Raw genomic sequence first — 19,521 nt, forward strand, 5'->3', positions numbered from 1 at the left:
TTAACGATGGAGTAAACAAGTTGGATATGAGCAGGTGTGGCTGTAATTAGTGGAATGACAGAGTATTTTTGCATGATTTTGCTGAAGGGAATAGAAGGGAGATAAGAATAAATTTTTGGGGAATACAAAGATAGTGAGTATGGTTAACTAGCTAAGGAAACCAAATGAAAATAATCCCAACGAACGAAACTAGAGAAGCAATGAGACAGAATTAATTGTGTCTTTGAAGCCCATCAAATGTTGAAAGGCCTCAGAACAGTGAATGTGGAGAGGGTGTTCCCTATGGTGGGAGTGTTTCAGACCAGAGAACACTGCCTCAGAGTAGAGGGGTGTCCTTTCAGAATGGAATTGAGGAGGAATTTCTTTAGCCAGATAGTGGTGAATCTGTAGAATTCATTTCCATACGCAGCTGTGGAGGCCAAGTCATTGGGTATATTTAAGGCAGAGAATCATATATTTTTGATTATTCAGGGCATGAAAGGATACAGGGAGAAGGCAGGAAAAGAAATGATAAGAGGCAGGAAAAGTAATGATTGTTGTGGAAGCAAGGTCAGAAAACATAAGATTGTTCAGTGCATGCTTTGGTACTGGAGTGGGCATGAGAAGGAGACAGACTAGAGAAAACAACAAACAAGTGTGTAAGTTCAGGGCTTAGACTGGCAATTTCATTTTACAATTCTGGCCTGAAAGGGAAGAAAAAGATGGCCACACTGTTCTCAATCACAGTGGCTGTGCCAGGCTTATCGCCCATCTTGGATGTGATTATAAAAGATATAGAATGAGTGGCAGAACAAACTATAATAATAAGATAAAGAGTGAAAAAAATGAAGTCTTGAATTGCTTTATACAAATATAGGTTCTTTCTTCACTGTAAAAGTGCAAAATGCAGACTCATCGAATCTGAATTCTTGTGCAACATGTTCAATTTTTTTTCCATTACCTGAAATGAAATCTTTCACTTTGAACAAAATTGTTTAAGTGTTCAACACCAAGAACCTATTACATTAATATTACCTCTGCATGAAAATGCACCGACTTGCTATCTGCTATCTGAAGCTGTGATGTTAGCTCTGCCACTCTCATCATGTAGTGACTTTTGATCAAGTGTTCCCGTGAGTCCTCATCTGGAATCTAAGAGTACAAACATGGAATATTCTTTCTTACAGAAACTTCAAGACCTGTTAAGTCATTTCAACTTTAAAAATACTTCATGCATTAACATTAAACCATTAGTCCATACAATGTCAAAGCTAAAATTTCATGCACTTTTATACATAAACCTCTTGATTTGACACATTAATCTCAAATTTTACTCCCCCCCCCCACACAAATTCTTTTAAAGTTCCTTAACTTGGTCACAATCTAATATTAGTGCATTCACATAAGAAACTACAAGCATTCCTGGTACATTTAATTCAATTAACTTCGTAAGAGTTTGAATGGCGTCACTGTACCTCATTGTTACTTGTGTAAGTGGTCAACATTCCAACCTAACAACAAAAAACACATTCAATTCACGACAAAGTTCAAATTGAAGCTACAAAATACGTTAAATGGATTATTATATGGCAAATGAAATATCTAACTTGAATATGTATTTGTTTTGTAAGGGATCATCTTTAAAATAATCCTTTTTTTCCCATGAGCAATTAAATACAAACCCCATTTCCAGAAAAGTTGGGATATTTTCCAAAATGCAATAAAAACAAAAATCTGTGATGTGTTAATTCACGTGACCCTTTATTTAACTGACAAAAGTACAAAGAAGAGATTTTCAATAGTTTTACTGACCAACTTAATTGTATTTTGTAAATATACACAAATTTCTAATTTGATGGCTGCAATACATTCAACAAAAGTTGGGACAGAGTTAAAATAAGATTGAAAGGTGCACAGAATATTCAAGTAACACCGGTCTGGAAGACTCCACATTAAGCAGGCTAATTGGTAGCAGGTGAGGTATCATGCCTGGGTATAAAAGTAGCGTCCATCAAAGGCTCAGTCTTTGCAAGCAAGGATGGGTCGTGGCTCACCCCTTTGTGCCAAAATTTGTGAGAGAATTGTTAGTCAGTTCAAAAGGAACATTCCTCAACGCAAGATTGCAGGGAATTTAGGTCTTTCAACGTCTACAGTACATAATATTGTGAAAAGATTCAGAGAATTCAGAGACATCGCAGTGCGTAAAGGGCAAGGTCAGAAACCACTGTTGAATGCGTGTGATCTTCGAGCCCTCAGACAGCACTGCCTAAGAAACCGTCATGCTATTGTGACAATTATAGCCACCTAGGCTCAGGAGTACTTCAGAAAACCATCGTCACTCAACACAGTCCGTCGCTGCATCCAGAAATGCAACTTGAAACTGTATTACGCAAGGAGGAAGCCATACATCAACTCTATGCAGAAACGCCAGCGAGTTCTCTGGGCCCGAGCTCATCTCAGATGAACCGAAAGACTGTGGAACCGTGTGTTGTGGTCAGAGGAGTCCACATTTCAGCTAGTTTTCGGAAAAAACAGGCGTCGAGTTCTCCGTGCCAAAGATGAAAACGACCATCCAGATATTCATCAGCGAAAGGCACAAAAGCCAGCATATGTGATGGTATGAGGATGCATCAGTGCCCACGGCACGGGTGAGTTGCATGTATGTGAAGGTACCATTGACTCTGAGGCATATATTAGGATTTTAGAGAGACATATATTGCCATCAAGGCGATGTCTCTTCCCGGGACGTCCATGCTTATTTCAGCAGGACAATGCCAGACCACATTCTGCACGGGCTACAACAGCGTGGCTTTGTAGACACAGAGTGTGTGTGCTTGACTGGCCTGCTGCCAGTCCAGATCTATCTCCTATTGAAAATGTATGGCGCATCATGAAGAGGAGAATCAGACAACGGAGACCACAGACTGTTGAGCAGCTGAAGTCTTATATCAAGCAAGAATAGACAAAATTTCCAATTGCAAATCTACTACAATTAGTATCCTCAGTTCCAAAACGATTAAAAAGTGTTATTAAAAGGAAAGGTGATGTAACACAATGGTAAACATGCCTCTGGCCCAACTTTTGTTGAATGTGTTGCAGCCATCAAATTCTAAATTTGTGTATCTTTACAAAATACAATTAAGTTGGTCAGTAAAACTACTGAAAATCTTTTCTTTGTACTTTTGTCAGTTAAATAAAGGTCCACGTGAATTAACATATCACAGATTTTTTTTTATTGCATTTTGGAAAATATCCCAACTTTTCTGGAAATGGGGTTTGTACATCATGAAACACAATTTAGATTATAATCTCACAAATTTCTAAACTGCCAGCGTTTAAGACATTCAGATGTGATTCCTTAATAATTTGCTAATAAATTATTGCTCAATATAAAACTATGCCACAGGATTAATATGGCCTTGTAAGATTCAATACTCTCACCCAATATACACAATGAACTAGGAGTGATTTAAGCATTTGGGCAATTTGTACAGATTGCAGGGGGTTGAAGTGGAAATGATAGATGGGATGGTAAAAACCAACTAGTTCCCTCTCCATTACGAGATCAAATATAGACATTTGGTTTGATTGTTATATCACGTTAGTAAAAAAAATCACTCACTTGACTAGTACTTCGGATTGGTTCATTAGAGTCCTTTTCAACACGCTCCAAATCTTCAATTTTGGAAATAGTGCCATTTGTTTGTAGAGAATCAACTGAAGGCATCTGCCCAGAAAGTGTTAATCTGTATTGATTTTCTAAGTCATTTATACGCTGACTCTCCTTCTCCAGTTTTATTTTGGCTAACTGAGCCTCCAACATCCAATGCTCTTTCTCCTGCTCCAGTTTTGTTATCTTCTCTTGGCTTTGTAGCACCTGCAGAAATTGAAAAAAAAATACATGGTTATAAGTTTCTTCTAAAGGTAACCATGCTATCTTTCAGACCAAAGGTAATGGAACAGGGCTGAACTGTTCATGTGCATGATCTACTATCTGGGAAATAAAGAAAGCTTCTCTACTTTTATTCCTTGCCCCACTACATTTAAGAAGCACCACATGGGAGCATCTATTAAGTCACTCCCTTTAAATAAAACTTTTCTGTACATTAATTCTGACACAAAAATCACTCTGTGATATTAGCTAATTTATAATCAAAAAGCAAAAAATGAAGAAACTAAAAATACAGTCTTGATAGTTCAGTTTAACTGATGTCATATTGTCTTTAACTACACAATTTTATCAAAGATTACTTTATGATTTCAACAGGATCAATAATTTCAAGTGTCGGTTTTTATACCAACACTTGAAATTATTGATCCTGAAGCAACATTAGATGCACCTTTACCTGTTGTGAAAGTCCCTCGCGGCTCTCAGTGGAACTTAAAATGATCTTGCGATTTGCTAGAGCTTCAGCGTATGGTACTGATTCTGGACAAGACTGTAACAAAACAACTCAATTGTATTACCTCCAATAATTTAATAACTCTACACTACAAAGCAAATAGTATTCAATGAACATTCCAAACTCTTCAAAACATAAGTTCCACCAACTATACCCTTTGTCACTTCAAGCTCTTCTAATAAAAAAGTTCTGAATATTAAAGCTGACCATGGCTTCACCCACTGATGTTACCCAAAAATTATTTGATCAATTTCTACAATTCCCATTGTGTCTCCAAATTTACTCCACATCAAACACTCATTAATGAGCATAATGCAACAACCATTGTTTGCCTGTTACCCCAACAATACTAATGTCAGCATTTGTACATACAACACCCAAAATACTGCAAAAACTCAGCAGGTCAGGCAGCATTTATGGAAATTAATAAACAGTCAATGTTTTAGGCCAAGACCTTTCATCAGGAATGGAAAGGAAGGGGGTGGGGTGAAGAAGGGGTACATACAAAACAGTTCACATATTAAGTGCGTTATTCATACATTGCTTTTAAAATTCACTAAATTATATGCATCAGCCATTAGAAAATTTTAGCAATTTATTGACAGAGGTGACAGAGAAATAGAGAATAATGTTAGTCAAGGCCTTCATAATCCAGTTGATCACTACGTGGTGTTAAGTATCAGCTAATCTGTAGCTCTTAAATACAAGACATCAGATCTATACTGGCATACATAAAAGAACCTGTTACAGATTAGAAAAAAATTGCAGTTGCTGCAAATCTGAGAGAACAGAAAAAGTGCTGGAAATATTCAAGTCAGGTAGCACCTGCAGGGAAACAGTTACCTTCTCTGCACATGTTGCCCAACCTCCTGGGTATTTCTACAATTTTCTGTTTTCATTTCTATTTCAAAATATCTAACTATTAAACAGAATTCTCATTAACAAGAGCACCATAAAACACTTGTTCTATTCTGTGCTGTTTCCTTCCCCATTCCCAGCATTAAACGTATCATAAAATTACATGAATAAATTTAACATATTTATATATTTACAAACCTTCTTTAGAGACTTAATGTAAGCAGCTGCTTTCTTCTTATTCTCCAACATACACTCTGCTGAAAGAGGATCTATTACACCCATTCCTCTCTTTGAGCCATACACTGAAGGAGCCGTAAAGAAATCTAAGTTGTTGCTGAAGAATGTACAAATCTGGAGACAAAAATATGAATCAAAACTATAAATTAATGCAAAGAGATACTACTGAGATTCATCAAACACAATACTTTTCTCTAACAGTAAAACATGCTCTAATCAGTGCTGTATCGCCAGTGTCTATCGGAATGACCTGCCCAAGCTCATTAGAATGAGCACCTGTCCAAATTTAACAGTACTGACACAGAAAATCATAATGAAATAGACAGAGTCACTTACCCACCATTCTTTGAAACAGTCATCCAGATAATATATTCATTGATATATAATCTTCTTGGCCAAAATATACAGTGAACAGTTTACTCCAATGTCATAAAAGTTTATACAACCCTATTTAGTTTTTCCAATCATCTGATTTGAAAATATATTTTTCCCCTCAATTAATATTTCAACAATCAAGACAAACAATATTTTCTTGCAATATAAATGCCAATGTAAGAAGAGAAGAGATGCCTTACTTCAATTATAAAGGCCCCTGGAATATTGTGTACAGGTACAGTGGCAGGCAAATGTTTGGGCACCCCTGGTCAAAATTACTGTTACAGTGAATAGTTAAGTGAGTAGAAGATGAACTGATCTCCAAAAGGCGTAAAGTTAAAGATGAAACATTCTTTTCAACATTTTTAAGCAAGATTAGTGTATTATTTTTGTTTTGTACGATTTTAGAGTGAAAAAAAGGAAAGGAGCACCATCCAAAAGTTTGGGCACCCCAAGAGATTTGAGCTCTCAGATAACTTTTACCAAGGTCTCAGACCTTAATTAGCTTGTTAGGGCTATGGCTTGTTCACAGTCATCGTTAGGAAAGGCCAGGTGATGCAAATTTCAAAGCTTTATAAATACCCTGACTCCTCAAACCTTGTCCCAACAATTAGCAGCCATGGACTCCTCTAAGCAGCTGCCTAGCACTCTGAAAATTAAAATAAATGATGCCCCACAAAGTAGGAGAAGGCTATAAGAAGATAGCAAAGTGTTTTCAGGTAGCCGTTTCCTCAGTTCGTAATGTAATTAAGAAATGGCAGTTAACAGGAACTCTTGAGATCTGGAAGACCAAGAAAATTTTCCGAGAGAACTGCTTGTAAGATTGCTAGAAAGGTAAATCAAAACCCCTGTTTGACTGCAAAAGACGTTCAGGAAGATTTAGCAGATGCTGGAGTGGTGGTGCACTGTTCTACTGTGCAGCGACACCTGCACAAATATGACCTTCATGGAAGAGTCATCAGAAGAAAACCTTTCCTGCGTCCTCACCACAAAATTCAGCAGAAGTTTGCAAAGGAGCATCTGAACAAGCCTGATACATTTTGGAAACAAGTTCTGTGGACTGATGAAGTTAAAATAGAACTTTTTGGCCGCAATGAGCAAAGGTATGTTTGGAGAAAAAAGGGTGCAGAATTTCATGAAAAGGACACCTCTCCAACTGTTAAGCACGGGGCTGGATCGATCATGCTTTGGGCTTGTGTTGCAGCCAGTGGCACGGGGAACATTTTACTGGTAGAGGAAAGAATGAATTCAATTAAATACCAGCAAATTCTGGAAGCAAACATCACACCGTCTGTAAAAAAGCTGAAGATGAAAAGAGGATGGCTTCTACAAAAGGATAATGATCCTAAACACACCTCAAAATCCACAATTGACTACCTCAAGAGGCGCAAGCTGAAGGTTTTGTCATGGTCCTCACAGTCCCCTGACCTAAATATCATCGAAATACTGTGGATAGACCTCAAAAGAGCAGTGCATGCAAGACAGCCCAAGAATCTCACTAGAACTAGAAGCCTTTTGCAAGGAAGAATGGGCGAAAATCTCCCAAAGAATTGAAAGACTCTCAGCTAGCTACAGAAAGTGTTTACAAGCTATGATACTTGCCAAAGGGTGTGTTAATAAGTACTGACCATGCAGGGTGCCCAAACTTTTGCTTCAGGCCCTTTTCCTTTTTTGTTATTTTAAAACTGTAAAAGATGGAAATAAAAAAGCAATCTTGCTTAAACTATTAAAGAAATGTGTCATCTTTAACTTTATGCCTTTTGAAAATCAGGTCATCTTTTACTCACTAACTATTCACAGTAACAGAAATTTTGACCGGGGTGCCCAAACTTTTGCACACCACTGTATCTTCTTAACTGTGGCAGAATGTATTTTCAACTAAAGCAGCACAGCCAAAGGTTCACCTTATTGATTCCTGAGAAGCAAGACTGACTATGAACAGAGATTGTACCATACAAAGTTTTAAAATGAGTAAGGGAAGTCAACACAGAGTTGATGATTCCCATTGCAGAAAATACAAAATCAAAGAGTCCACAGGAAGTATTGAGTTTTTAAAGAAGTGCCTACTCAATGGGTCTGTGTGGACTTAGTTGCCAAATATGTTCAAATCAAAGATCAATAGATTTTTAGATACAAGAAAATAAATGAAAGAAAGCTTACTCTCAGAAAACAGTGCCAAAGTAGCTATAATTTTATTGAAGGGTAATTTGATTTTTTTTGTATGGTAAAATGCCATCAGAAATTTCTGCGTATGAGAAACTCTTCCTTTTCTAAGAAAACTTCAAAAGGTTATTATTGCTTGGGAATTTTTGGCAATATCCACAATGCAAAGTTACAGTTATAAAGCAGATTAGTTAGTGTTAGTCATTCTCAAAAGGAATTTACAAAATTGATGAATACCAGCTAAGCTGAAAGCCTATCTCTCAAGTGAACAAGAGGCCTCTGGAACAGGCTAGCTGCTTGCTTAGAAGCCAAGTTGAATTCTTTCAAAGATTTAGCCAATTTCTAACAGATCAAAATTCAGGCTCTCCCCATAACTCACATCTCTAATGTAAAGAGTCAAGCTTTGACATTCTTTTCATCAGCAGCTTCAACTTGTCAATCTGAAATGGATGTAGCACTTGGAGCATAATCTACCAGTACTGGTGCATCTTCCATTTTAGAATCTACATTTTTGACAATGAAGCTCAATATTGTTTATTGACTTTTTATTGACTGATTCTCTGCAACAGTTAGTCATTCTTAGTTTAACAGTCTGAGGTCTTACCAATTTCATCATTAATAATGCCAGTTGAGGAATACACACATTGTTTGCTTTCACTACAGAAGACTTTGACCTTGTCTGTATTATGTTTCATTTGCCTACAAATTATTGTATAATTGATCTGTGTAATTCTGTCCACAAGGGAAAGAACAGTTTCTTCAGTTTTCACAGTTCTTTATGTTTGCTATCAGCAACATGTGTTTAATTAGCACTGAATAATTAAATTCAAATCATAAATGCAAATGAACAGCAAGTCATTTAATCAATCCAATTCATCCACCCAAAGGATGCAAACACTGTACACATCATTTCTCAATGGGACTGAATTTTGCAGTGTTGACACTGCAGTATTGTGCTGAATAGTTGCTTACACTCACATTCTTCCAATTAATGCCATATACATAACTATTAATAAAAGTATGCTTGAGACAGTGGATGGAAGTGGAATAGAATGATCACATTTGTAAAATGTGGCTTGCAAGTAAACTGACTTATGATCGGTAAATTGCAAGCTCCAATTAACTGGCTGGTTTAATGACCCCATCTTCCTCTTTGCAACTGAATAGATCTGATTTTGTTTGAGAGTGACCCTTCACCCCAATACAATTTTACTTATGTCATGAATAGAATGATGCCCAAAGCAGATTTAAGTAGCTCACTGACAGCTAGTGTTATTTTATAAATGTAATTATAGTGAAAGACAGTATTCAACTGCTCATAATAAAAATGAAGATACTGCATTGAAAATTCTCTAGCTACAATTAGTTAGCCAACTAGTATGAACAGAAGACTGGCTGCCTAACAGGAAAGAAGGGATATGAATGGGTCTTTTTGGTTGGCAAGATGTATTTACCACAGGAATTGTTGTCTTGGACTTGCTTGAGTGACGTGGATGAAGGTATTGAAAGTGTGATAAAATTTGCTGATGGCACAAACTTACATAAGAAAGCAAGTTGCAAAGAAGACAAGAATGCTAAAAAAGAATATTGATAGGTTATGTGAGTAGGTAAAGATCTGGCAAATGGGGTACAATGTGGATAAATTTGAAACTGTATATTTTGGTAGGAAAAATAAAATCTAAAATGCAGAGGTGAGATATAGCTGGGTAATGCACAATTCACAAAAAGCCAGTATAAGAAGTGCAAGCAATTAGGAAAGCTAATAGAACATTATCAATTACTGCTACATAAAATTAATAGGACATTAGAGGGGAGGGGTTTAGTAAGCTTCAGGTAAATAGGGTTTAACGCGAGCAAATCTCAAGTAAAGCAGTTTCCTTAAAGAATTATGCAAATACATTAAATGCATAGTGAGCAGTTCAGATCAGTTTATTAGACTGATACCTGGAACTAGCAGTTTTGGCATATGACAGAAGGTTGAACAGAGCATGTCTGTATGCTGTGGAGAAAAGACAAGTTATAGGAAGCCTAAACAACAGGAATTCTGCAGATGCTGGAAATTCAAGCAACACACATCAAAGTTGCTGGTGGACGCAGCAGGCCAGGCAGCATCTCTAGGAAGAGGTACAGTCGACGTTTCAGGCCGAGACCCTTCGTCAGGACTAACTGAAGGAAGAGTGAGTTATAGGAAGCCTGACTGAAAGGTACAAAAGCCTGAGTGGTCTTGATTTGGTGGATGCTGAGAGGGTGTTTCCCCTTCTGGAAAACTCTAAAACAAGGAGTCACTGTTGAAAAACATGTTGTCACCTATTTAAGACAATTGTGAGGCAATTTTTTTTCCCCTCTCAGGTATTTTTGGAATTTTTCTCTTCAAAGTGTCAGTGAAAGTCCAGTTTTTCAATATTTAAGGCTGGAATAGATAGACTTGTGAGCAAATTGGGGAAGGTTTCAATAAGGAAGAAAGAATGTGGAGTCGAAATTACCAGCATCTGTCCTATGATCTTATTCAATGAGGGAACAGATTCAAAGAGAAAAGTGACCTATTCACACTCTCAATTTGCATTTTCATGATTTTCCTACATGCCTCTGTTGCAAGTGGTTAGTCAAGCATACACATAGAAAATTGTTAGGAACATTTCCACAAATAAAGTTAAGAAAAATGAAAGGTGCATTAACATTTCAAAAAGGTATTTTCAGTTTTGAGTTCTGTACTACTTTTTTTCTACTCTATTGGATGAAGGTGTACACAGACAATACAATAAACAACCACCCTCTGTTCTGAACTCCCCATAAGGCTGGGTGGCTACTTGAGCAGATTACACACTTCAACTGGCTTTAAGTTGGTCTTGCAAGTTATAATTCAAATAATAACGTGTTTGCAGAGAAAAACACCAGCCACTTAAAAAAATGTATAGCATTTGCCCAATTTTGCAGCATTTTGTGGTCATGAATAGTTACCTTTCCTGTGACATTTGACAGTGCTACAATAGAAGATAAAATGCAGTCATTGGTAGTTTTAAGCTTCTGTGTAATGGTGGGTAGTTCTTGTTCCAATGAAACCTTCTGATTGTAATGTTTGGAAATATCTAAGGATTAAGAGAAACAAATCAGCTCTACAAATACATTTGTCAAAAGACAGTAAACAATATTTTTTTGGATTTTAAAACAAAAGATTTTGTAGACTTCAATGATACACATTAAAATTTATGATATATCCATTCCTACAGAAGATGGTGAGTGTCATACTGATAGTATTACCACTTCAACAAGGAAAAAGGAAGGTCATTCTATCCAATAGGCACCCCTGTGGAAATCAGATCTTATGTCCACTAAAAATGCTCCCATCTTTTTGCAGAGTTAGAGTTGCTCTAGGTAGCCAAAGATGCATTGATCTTATCCTTGAATATACAGTAGTTCATTTCTTAAACACTCTACATGGGGAAATCTAAAAGATTCATGACTGTCCAGGTGTTAAAATCTCTTCATGATGGTTCTAGCTCCTCAAATTGAAATTATGATCCATAAATGTGAACCTTGAGAAAGATTTCTCAAGGGCATGATGAGATACTCACCACTTCTCTGGATAACTGCAGAGCCAACAACTCGGAAGCTCAGCAGCATCCAGAACAAAGACAGCTTGTCCAACACCTCATTATCTACCCAAAACATTCATTTCTTCTACATCATCTTACATCAATGTACATAATTTACAAAAAGCACTGCAGTTACATCCAAGAAACTCCAGCTGTACTTCCCAAACCTATAACCACCATCACCAAACAGGCATGGATGAAGTTAACAGACAAAGGTACCATCACCTGTGGATTCCCCACCAACTCCAACATCTTCAGGGCATCAAAATCTGTTTCTTGTCATTGGACTTAAAGTCTAGAGCTCATGAATCAACAGCACTGTGGGAAACTTTAATGAAATGACTACGAGGTAGATGCTCACCACCAGGAAGCAAATTTAAAAAATAGCAAAATATTAAGTACTTAAGCCAATTCTGAAATATTCCTGACATTGATTTCTGAGTGATTCAATATTGTTACTGCAATGGAACAAAGGCTACCAAAACAAAATGACATGTTATAATTCTGCATTAATACAGTAAAAATAGAGAGGCAAAGTATCAAATAGTAGTGTAAAGTTAGCTAAGCGGCTTAACTGAAGGGACTTTTCATGATTACAAGTCACCGGAGGTATGTGTGAGAATCACCAATTTATTAAGTTGTATTTAGTACCAAAAAAAAAAATTTGACAATTAACCAATTTGCAACAGAACAAATTTGGACTGTGGGGCAACGTTTTCTAGTTTGACAGTAAGACAGGGACAGAAAATCTACCAGGAACATGCTAATAAAGTATAGTCCAAATGGAGCCAGGGTACAGAACAAAGGAGGGATAAAATATTTAAAAGAGCCAGTCATGGAATTTATATCAGAGTCCTATTCAGTCCTCAAATAATAGCAACAAATAGTTCAGCATGCAGGGAAGTAATAGATGAAACAAAGTATATTTTTGAAAGGAGGGTTAAGATTATTTTGGGAATTGGTAGATAGCAAATAAGATCAAAGAAAAAACATAAAAAATGAGTTCTGAGAGCGTAAGTGAGAGCATGCAAATGTAAATAGAAAGAAGGGAATCTATAGTCAACAGAAGAATGCGTAAAGAGAAAAGATTTGCACCACAGTTGCTCAGAGGGAAAGCCTCTGAGAATTTGACGAATGGACAATGACTGCTACCTTTGTCAAATATTGCTTTTTTGTACTAAATACAACTTAATAAATTGGTGATTCACACACATACCTCCAATGGCTTGTAATCATGAAAAGTCCCTTCAGTTAAGCCACTTGGCTAACTTTACACTACTAATCTTTCAAGGGCAATTAGGGTTTCTACTCTTGCCTGTAGCACCCAGATCCCAAAATTAAATTTCAAAGTGACTAAGAATGCAACTTAAATCACAAGAGTGCAGTTTTGTTTTCAAAACATCTGGCTCAATTTTAAATGACTGAAATGTTCATAACAAACTGTTTATACATAGCTGCAGTTCACTGGACTCTGCTAGTGGTGGTATCACTTGCTGTTAAAATACATTGTGGAAAGGGCCCAAACAACAGCACTGTAATCTAAAACAACTTGGATAAAATTCAAGTTTTAAAAGGAACACTCTCCATTTCAAAATCAACTTTAATTAGAGATTATTGCTTAGAACACCTAGTTCTGAGAGCCACAGTCTCAAAATAAGAAATCAGCCATTTAGGCCGAAGTTGTGAAGAAAAACCTCCACACAGAAAAAAGTGAATCTTTGGAATTTGCCTGCAGAGTGGTGAGAACCATCAATTTTTGAATACAAATGATATCAAGAGACATGTGATTAGAACTGAAAACTAAAAAATTTTCCCCAAGAAAAAAGAAATCAGGCTCTAAAAGATCAGATAATATCTAAACATGCATACACATTATTTAAAACTATGGGCAAGATTACATTTTACCCAAAACTTGATTACTTCAATAACACCCTGACCACTGTCACACCATGTGAGGGTCACATGTCCTCATGAAGGTGTGGGCTTGAAAAATCAGACGGCTGGCCACAATAGCACATTCAGTGCAAAGGCACTAAATGGTATGCTAAGAGGTGAAAAACTTTTAGAAAAAGTGCAAAAATATTTATAGTGCATAAAATGGCAAAATAACAAAAATGACAAAAAGAGAAAATGCAGATACATGCCAGATCATGCAGATTCGGGCTGCAGCTCTCAACATCGGTCAGAAGTAATACACACCTCACCCCCTCTCCCCTCACTTACACCAAAATGAACCTTTAAGAAGGGATCTCCTTACTTGAGGAGAAAAAGGATATTCTATACTTTGGAATTCCGGGAATTGTTACCATGAGCCAGAACAGTTACACAAAACCAAACTCAGGAACTCACATCCTTCTTCACAATCACGTCCACATAAACATTCATCACAGTAAGATCACAATGACACTGCACAACAAAATCTATCAACAACAAAACATTTTCCAGGAGCTGCACTCTCTTCATCCCACAAAATGAACACTTTCACTGAACACAAAATACTCTGCAGATGCTGGGGTCAAAGCAACACTCACAACACGTTGGAGGAACTCAGCAGGTCGGGCAGCATCTGTGGAAACGAACAGTCAACGTTTCGGGCCGAGACCCTTTAGCAGGACTGAAGGGGGAAGGGGCAGAGGCCTTATAAAGAAGGTGGGGGGAGGGTGGGAAGGAGAAGGCTGGTAGGTTCCAGCTGAAAAACCAGTAAGGGGAAAGATAAAGGGGTAGGGGAGGGGAAGCAGGGAGGTGATAGGCAGGAAAGGTGAAGAAGGAATAGGGGAAAACACAATGGGTAGTAGAAGGAGGTGGAACCATGAGGGAGGTGATAGCCAGCTGGAGGAGGGGGCAGAGTGAAATAGGGATAGGGAAAGGGAGGGGGAGGGAATTCCCTCCCCCTCCCTTCCCCATCCCTATTTCACTCTGCCCCATCCCCCATCTGCCTTTCACTGAGTTAGCACAGAGCCTGTGCCACCACAAACAGGCACTTCAAAAAAAAAAACACCCACCCATCAATCGGGTCCCCTGTCTGAAACTGGAAGCAACAACAAACAGGACGCACAGAATGGCCCCGTCCTGGAGTGTGCAAGTACAAACAAAAGTGTCCATGCTCCAAGTTAGCCTAGTGTGTGTACCCGATAAGCATAACGTCAGCACTGCCATACAGGGATAATGAGAATTATGGGGCTTCTGGATGGTGGGGGGGGGGGGGGTGGTAAGCAGGGGGAGAAGAAATCACTTGTGGCAGATCCGCTCTGTCACACCAACCTTTTCCCAAGTAGAAGAGGAATTTGCATAGGGACACCAAAAATAGGCAATACTTCTGGTGTGGTCTCACAATGGCCCTAACTAAGATGGCCCAGCTCCTGTACGCAAATCCTCTTACTATTAGGTCCACGTGTTACTTACCTATTGCAATTTTTTGAGGAAATTACAAATAGGCTAGACAAGGGAGATGCAGTGGATGGTGTGTATTTGGATTTTCAGAAGTCCTCTGACAAGGTGCCGCACATGAGGCTGCTAAACAAGATAAGAGCTCATGGAATTACGGGAAAGTTACTTATGTGGATAGAGCGTTGGCTGATTGGCAGGAAACAGAGTGGGAATAAAGGGATCCCATTCTGGTTGGCTGCCGGTTACCAGTGGTGTTCCACAGGGGCCCGTGTTGGGGCCGCTTCTTTTTACGCTGTACATCAACAATTTGGATAATGGAATAGATGGCTTTGTGGCTAAGTTTGCTGATGATACAAAGATAGGTGGAGGGGCTGGTAGTGTTGAGGAAACAGAGTCTACAGAGAGACTTGGATAGATCGGGAGGATGGGCAAAGTAGTAGCAAATGAAATACGATGTTGGAAAGTATATGGTCATGCACTTTGGTAGAAGAAATAAATGGGCAGACTATTATTCAACCAATTTCCCCCGGGATCAATAAAGTATGACTATGACTATTTAAATGGGGAGAGAATTAAAAGTTCTGAGATGCAACGGGGCATGGGAGTCCTCGTGCAGGATGCCCTTAAGGTTAACCTCCAGGTTGAGTCGGTGGTGAAGGCGAATGTAATGTTGGCATTCATTTCTAGAGGAATAGAGTATTGGAGCAAGGATGTGATGTTGAGGCTCTATAAGGCACTGGTAAGACCTCACTTGGAGTACTGTGTGCAGTTTTGGGCTCCTTATTTAAGAAAGGATGTGCTGACGTTGGAGGGGGTTCAGAGAAGATTCACTAGAATGATTCTGGGAATGAGAGGGTTAACATATGAGGAACGTTTGACCGCTTTTGGACTGTACTCCTTGGAGTTTAGAAGAATGGCGGGGGGGGGGGGACCTCATAGAAACATTTCAAATGTTGAAAGGCATGGACAGAGTGGATGTGGCAAAGTTGTTTCCCATGGTGGGGGAGTCTAGTACGAGAGGGCATGACTTAAGGATTGAAGGGCGCCCATTCAGAACAGAGATGCAAAGAAATTTTTTTAGCCAGAGGGTGGTGAATCTATGGAATTTGTTGCCACGGGTGGCAGTGGAGGTCAAGTCATTGGGTGTATTTAAGGCAGAGATTGATAGGTATCTGAGTAGCCAGGGCATCAAAGGTTATGGTGAGAAGGCGGGGGAGTGGGACTAAATGGATCAGCTCATGATAAAATGGTGGAGCAGACTCGATGGGCTGAATGGCCGACTTCTGCTCCTTTGTCTTATGGTCTTATTTGCCTTCTTAAATGCTTTCTGTACTTGTATATCTGACAAGTATACAAGAACAACCAAGGCTCTTAATACTTCAATATCTTTCAATCTACTATTAATTGAATAATGTGCATTTCTGTATTTCCTATAAAAATGGATAACTTCACATTTATACATATTATATTGCATCTGCCAAGTTTGTGTCCATTCATTCAGTCTGCTAGGGGCCTCCTGGGTCTCTGACACTATTAAAAAGCTACCCAATTATATTTTGTTCCCTCAGGCAAAGCATTAATATGTATTTTGAATTGCTCGGGCGCCGAACATTGATCCCTGTGATACCCAACTAATTACCTCCTGCCAACTTACAAAGACCCATTTATTCCTTTTGTTTTTTGGAAAAGGATTTTTGATCCCATGCCAAAGCATTCCTTCCATATCATATAGTTAAACTTTATATACTGACCTCTTGTGGACTGCAAAAGCTTTCTGAAAATTCAAGAACAGCTCATCCATTACCTTTCCCACATCTTTTCTATACAGGTTGAGTACCCCTTCGAAATTCCAAGATCTGAAAACCTCAGAAATGCAAAACTTTTTTTGAACACTGACATAACATCAAAATGGAAAATTCCATAAGGCACTGGGAAGTTACCAGGCAATGCGCAGGTCTCTGCACACCGGACAGATCTGAGAGGTGACCTCACATACGTAATGAACAGAAGTTAATGGAAAAGTAGAAAAACACTGCATCAATCAAAGAATGAAGATCTCAATTATGTACTGAAAGAGTGGATTCGTCAGTGTTGGCGTTAACATATGTTGCTTAACAGTACGCTGATCATGAAACAAGCAAACATCTATTACTACAAACTAAAAAATTTAAGTCAATTATTTCATGCACAAAATTATTAAAAATATTCTATAAAACTACCCCTTCTCCCGTTGTAGTTGTTGTGGAACAGGCAGCTGTTTGAAAGCTAATCGCAGCTCTGGAACCCAGTAATAGATACTGTTATTCAACTCCAACAGTTTGTGGCGGACTCAATTCAATCACATCAGACTGTGTTCCGACTGTAGACTACACACTGTGAGCTTCCACCAGCTATACACAAGTTGCACAAATCATGTAAATGTATTGTGTTAGACTTGAGTCCCAGCCCCAAAGTATCTCATTATATACAATGCTTATCAAAAGTAATCATCCTCCTTGGAAGTTTTCATGTTTTATGGATTTACAACATTGAATCACAGTGGATTTAATTTGCTTTTTTTGGCACTGATCGACAGAAAAAGACTCTTTTGTATCAAAGTGAAACCTGATCTCTACAAATTGATTACATCAATTACAAATATAAAGCACAAAATAATTAATTGCCTAACTATTCACCCCCTTTAATATGACAAACCAAATCATTACTGGTGCAGCCAATTGGTTTTACAAGTCATATAATTAGTTAAATGGAGATCACTGTGCGTAGTCAAGGTGTTTCAATTGATTATAGTAAAAATACACCTGTATCTGGAAGGTTCAACTGCAGGCGAGTCAGTATCCTGGCAAAAACACCATGAAGGAGGACACTCTAAGCAACTATGCAAAAAGGTTATTGAAAAGTACAAGTCGGGAGATGGATACAAGAAAATTTCCAAGTCACTTGGAGTACAGTTAAGTCAATCATCAAGAAATGGAAAGGCACAGCCGTAAATCTGCCTAGAGCAGGTTGTCCTCAAAAACTGATTGACTGTGCAAGAAGGGAACTAGTAAGGGTAGCCACCAAGAGACCTATGACAACTCCGGAGGAGTTACAAACTTTAGTGGCTGAGATGAGAGAGACTGCCCATACAACAACTGTTGCCCGGGTACTTCACCAGTCACAGCTTTAAGGGAGATTGGCAAACAGAAAGCCACTGTTGAAAATAAACTCACATGAAATCTCGGCTGGAGCTTGCCAGAAGGCATATAGGAGACACTGAAGACAGCTGAAAAGGTTCTCTGGTCTGATGAAACCAAAACTGAGATTTTTGGCCATCAAACTAAATGCTATGTTTGGTGTAAGCAAACATCGCACATGAAAAACACACCATTCCTACTGTGAAGCATGGTGGTGGCTGCATCATGCTGTGGGGATGTTTCACTGCAGCAGGCCCTGGAAGGCTTGTGAAGGTAGAGGGTAAATTGAATGCAGCAAAATACAGGGAAATCCTAGAGGAAAACCTGATTCAGTCTGCATGAAAACTGCGACTTGGGAGGAGATTTGCTTTCCAGTAAGACAATGACCCGAAGTATAAAGCCAAAGCTATATTGGAATGGCTTAAAAACAAAATTGATGTCCTGGAGTGGCCAAGTCAGAGTCCAGACCTCAATCCAACTGAGAATTTGCGGCTGGACTTACAAAGGGCTGTTCATTCACAATCTCTGTGCAATCTGACAGAGCTTGAGCAGCTTTGTAAAGAAGAATGGGGAAAAATTAGTGTCCAGATGTGCAAAGCTGACAGAGACCTATCAACACAGACTCAAGGCTCTAGTTGCTGCGAAAGGTGCATCTATTAAATACTGACATGAAGGGGGTGAATAATTATTCAATCAATTATTTTGTTTAATAACTGAAATAAATTTAGACTAATTTGTAGAAAATTATTTTCACTCTGATACAAAACTGTCTTTTCTGTTGATCAGTGTTAAAAAAGCTAAATTAAATCCACTGATTCAATGTATTAAAACATTAAAACTTCCAAAGGGAAAGTAAATACTTTTTATAGGCACTATTGATGCAAATATTCCAAAATCTGAAATAGAAACACTTCTGGTCCCATGCATTTCGGACATGGGATGCTCAACCTGTAGTTTCACCTTCAAAAGTCTCCAGAAGGTTGTCAAACATGATTTCCCTTCCATAACTCTTAATTCTACAGATATTTTCCCAAGTGCTTGTAACACTGGAGCTCAATTCATCAGTGTGTTGTTTTCAATTTTATCATGATGAACTCAAAATACTACCACCATGTAGGGATCGTGTACTCAGAAAGCTGTCCTTCCTACAACTTCCCAAAAAACAAACTCTTCTCCCCCAACTGACCCTCATATTATAATTGGAGATGTGTCCCAACTGGCAGCTTTCCTCTTAGCAGTGATGTTGATGTAGGGGTACAGTCTATATGCAAGGAAATTCTGACTGCATTGTAGGCATGAGAAAAGGTTGTTTTAATTATTGATGTTAAAGAGATGTTACATTTTTTGAAA

General features: G+C 38.3%; 1 protein-coding gene across 5 annotated transcripts in view; it reads right to left on the reverse strand.

Annotated features, from left to right (window-relative positions):
* Positions 1–19,521, reverse strand: part of ppp1r21 (protein phosphatase 1, regulatory subunit 21) — an 84,799-nt gene that overhangs the window by 17,554 nt on the left and 47,724 nt on the right. For all 5 annotated transcript variants that reach the window (XM_072264938.1, XM_072264937.1, XM_072264936.1 and 2 more), the window contains 6 exons: positions 10,974–11,101; positions 5,439–5,591; positions 4,326–4,418; positions 3,602–3,856; positions 1,455–1,490; positions 1,015–1,131 (listed from right to left, as the gene is read on the reverse strand). In XM_072264938.1, the coding sequence (XP_072121039.1) occupies positions 1,015–1,131; positions 1,455–1,490; positions 3,602–3,856; positions 4,326–4,418; positions 5,439–5,591; positions 10,974–11,101 (782 nt within the window). The remainder of the gene's footprint in view (positions 1–1,014; positions 1,132–1,454; positions 1,491–3,601; positions 3,857–4,325; positions 4,419–5,438; positions 5,592–10,973; positions 11,102–19,521) is intronic.

This window comes from Mobula birostris, chromosome 8, assembly GCF_030028105.1.
Source record: "Mobula birostris isolate sMobBir1 chromosome 8, sMobBir1.hap1, whole genome shotgun sequence".
NCBI lineage: Eukaryota > Metazoa > Chordata > Chondrichthyes > Myliobatiformes > Myliobatidae > Mobula > Mobula birostris.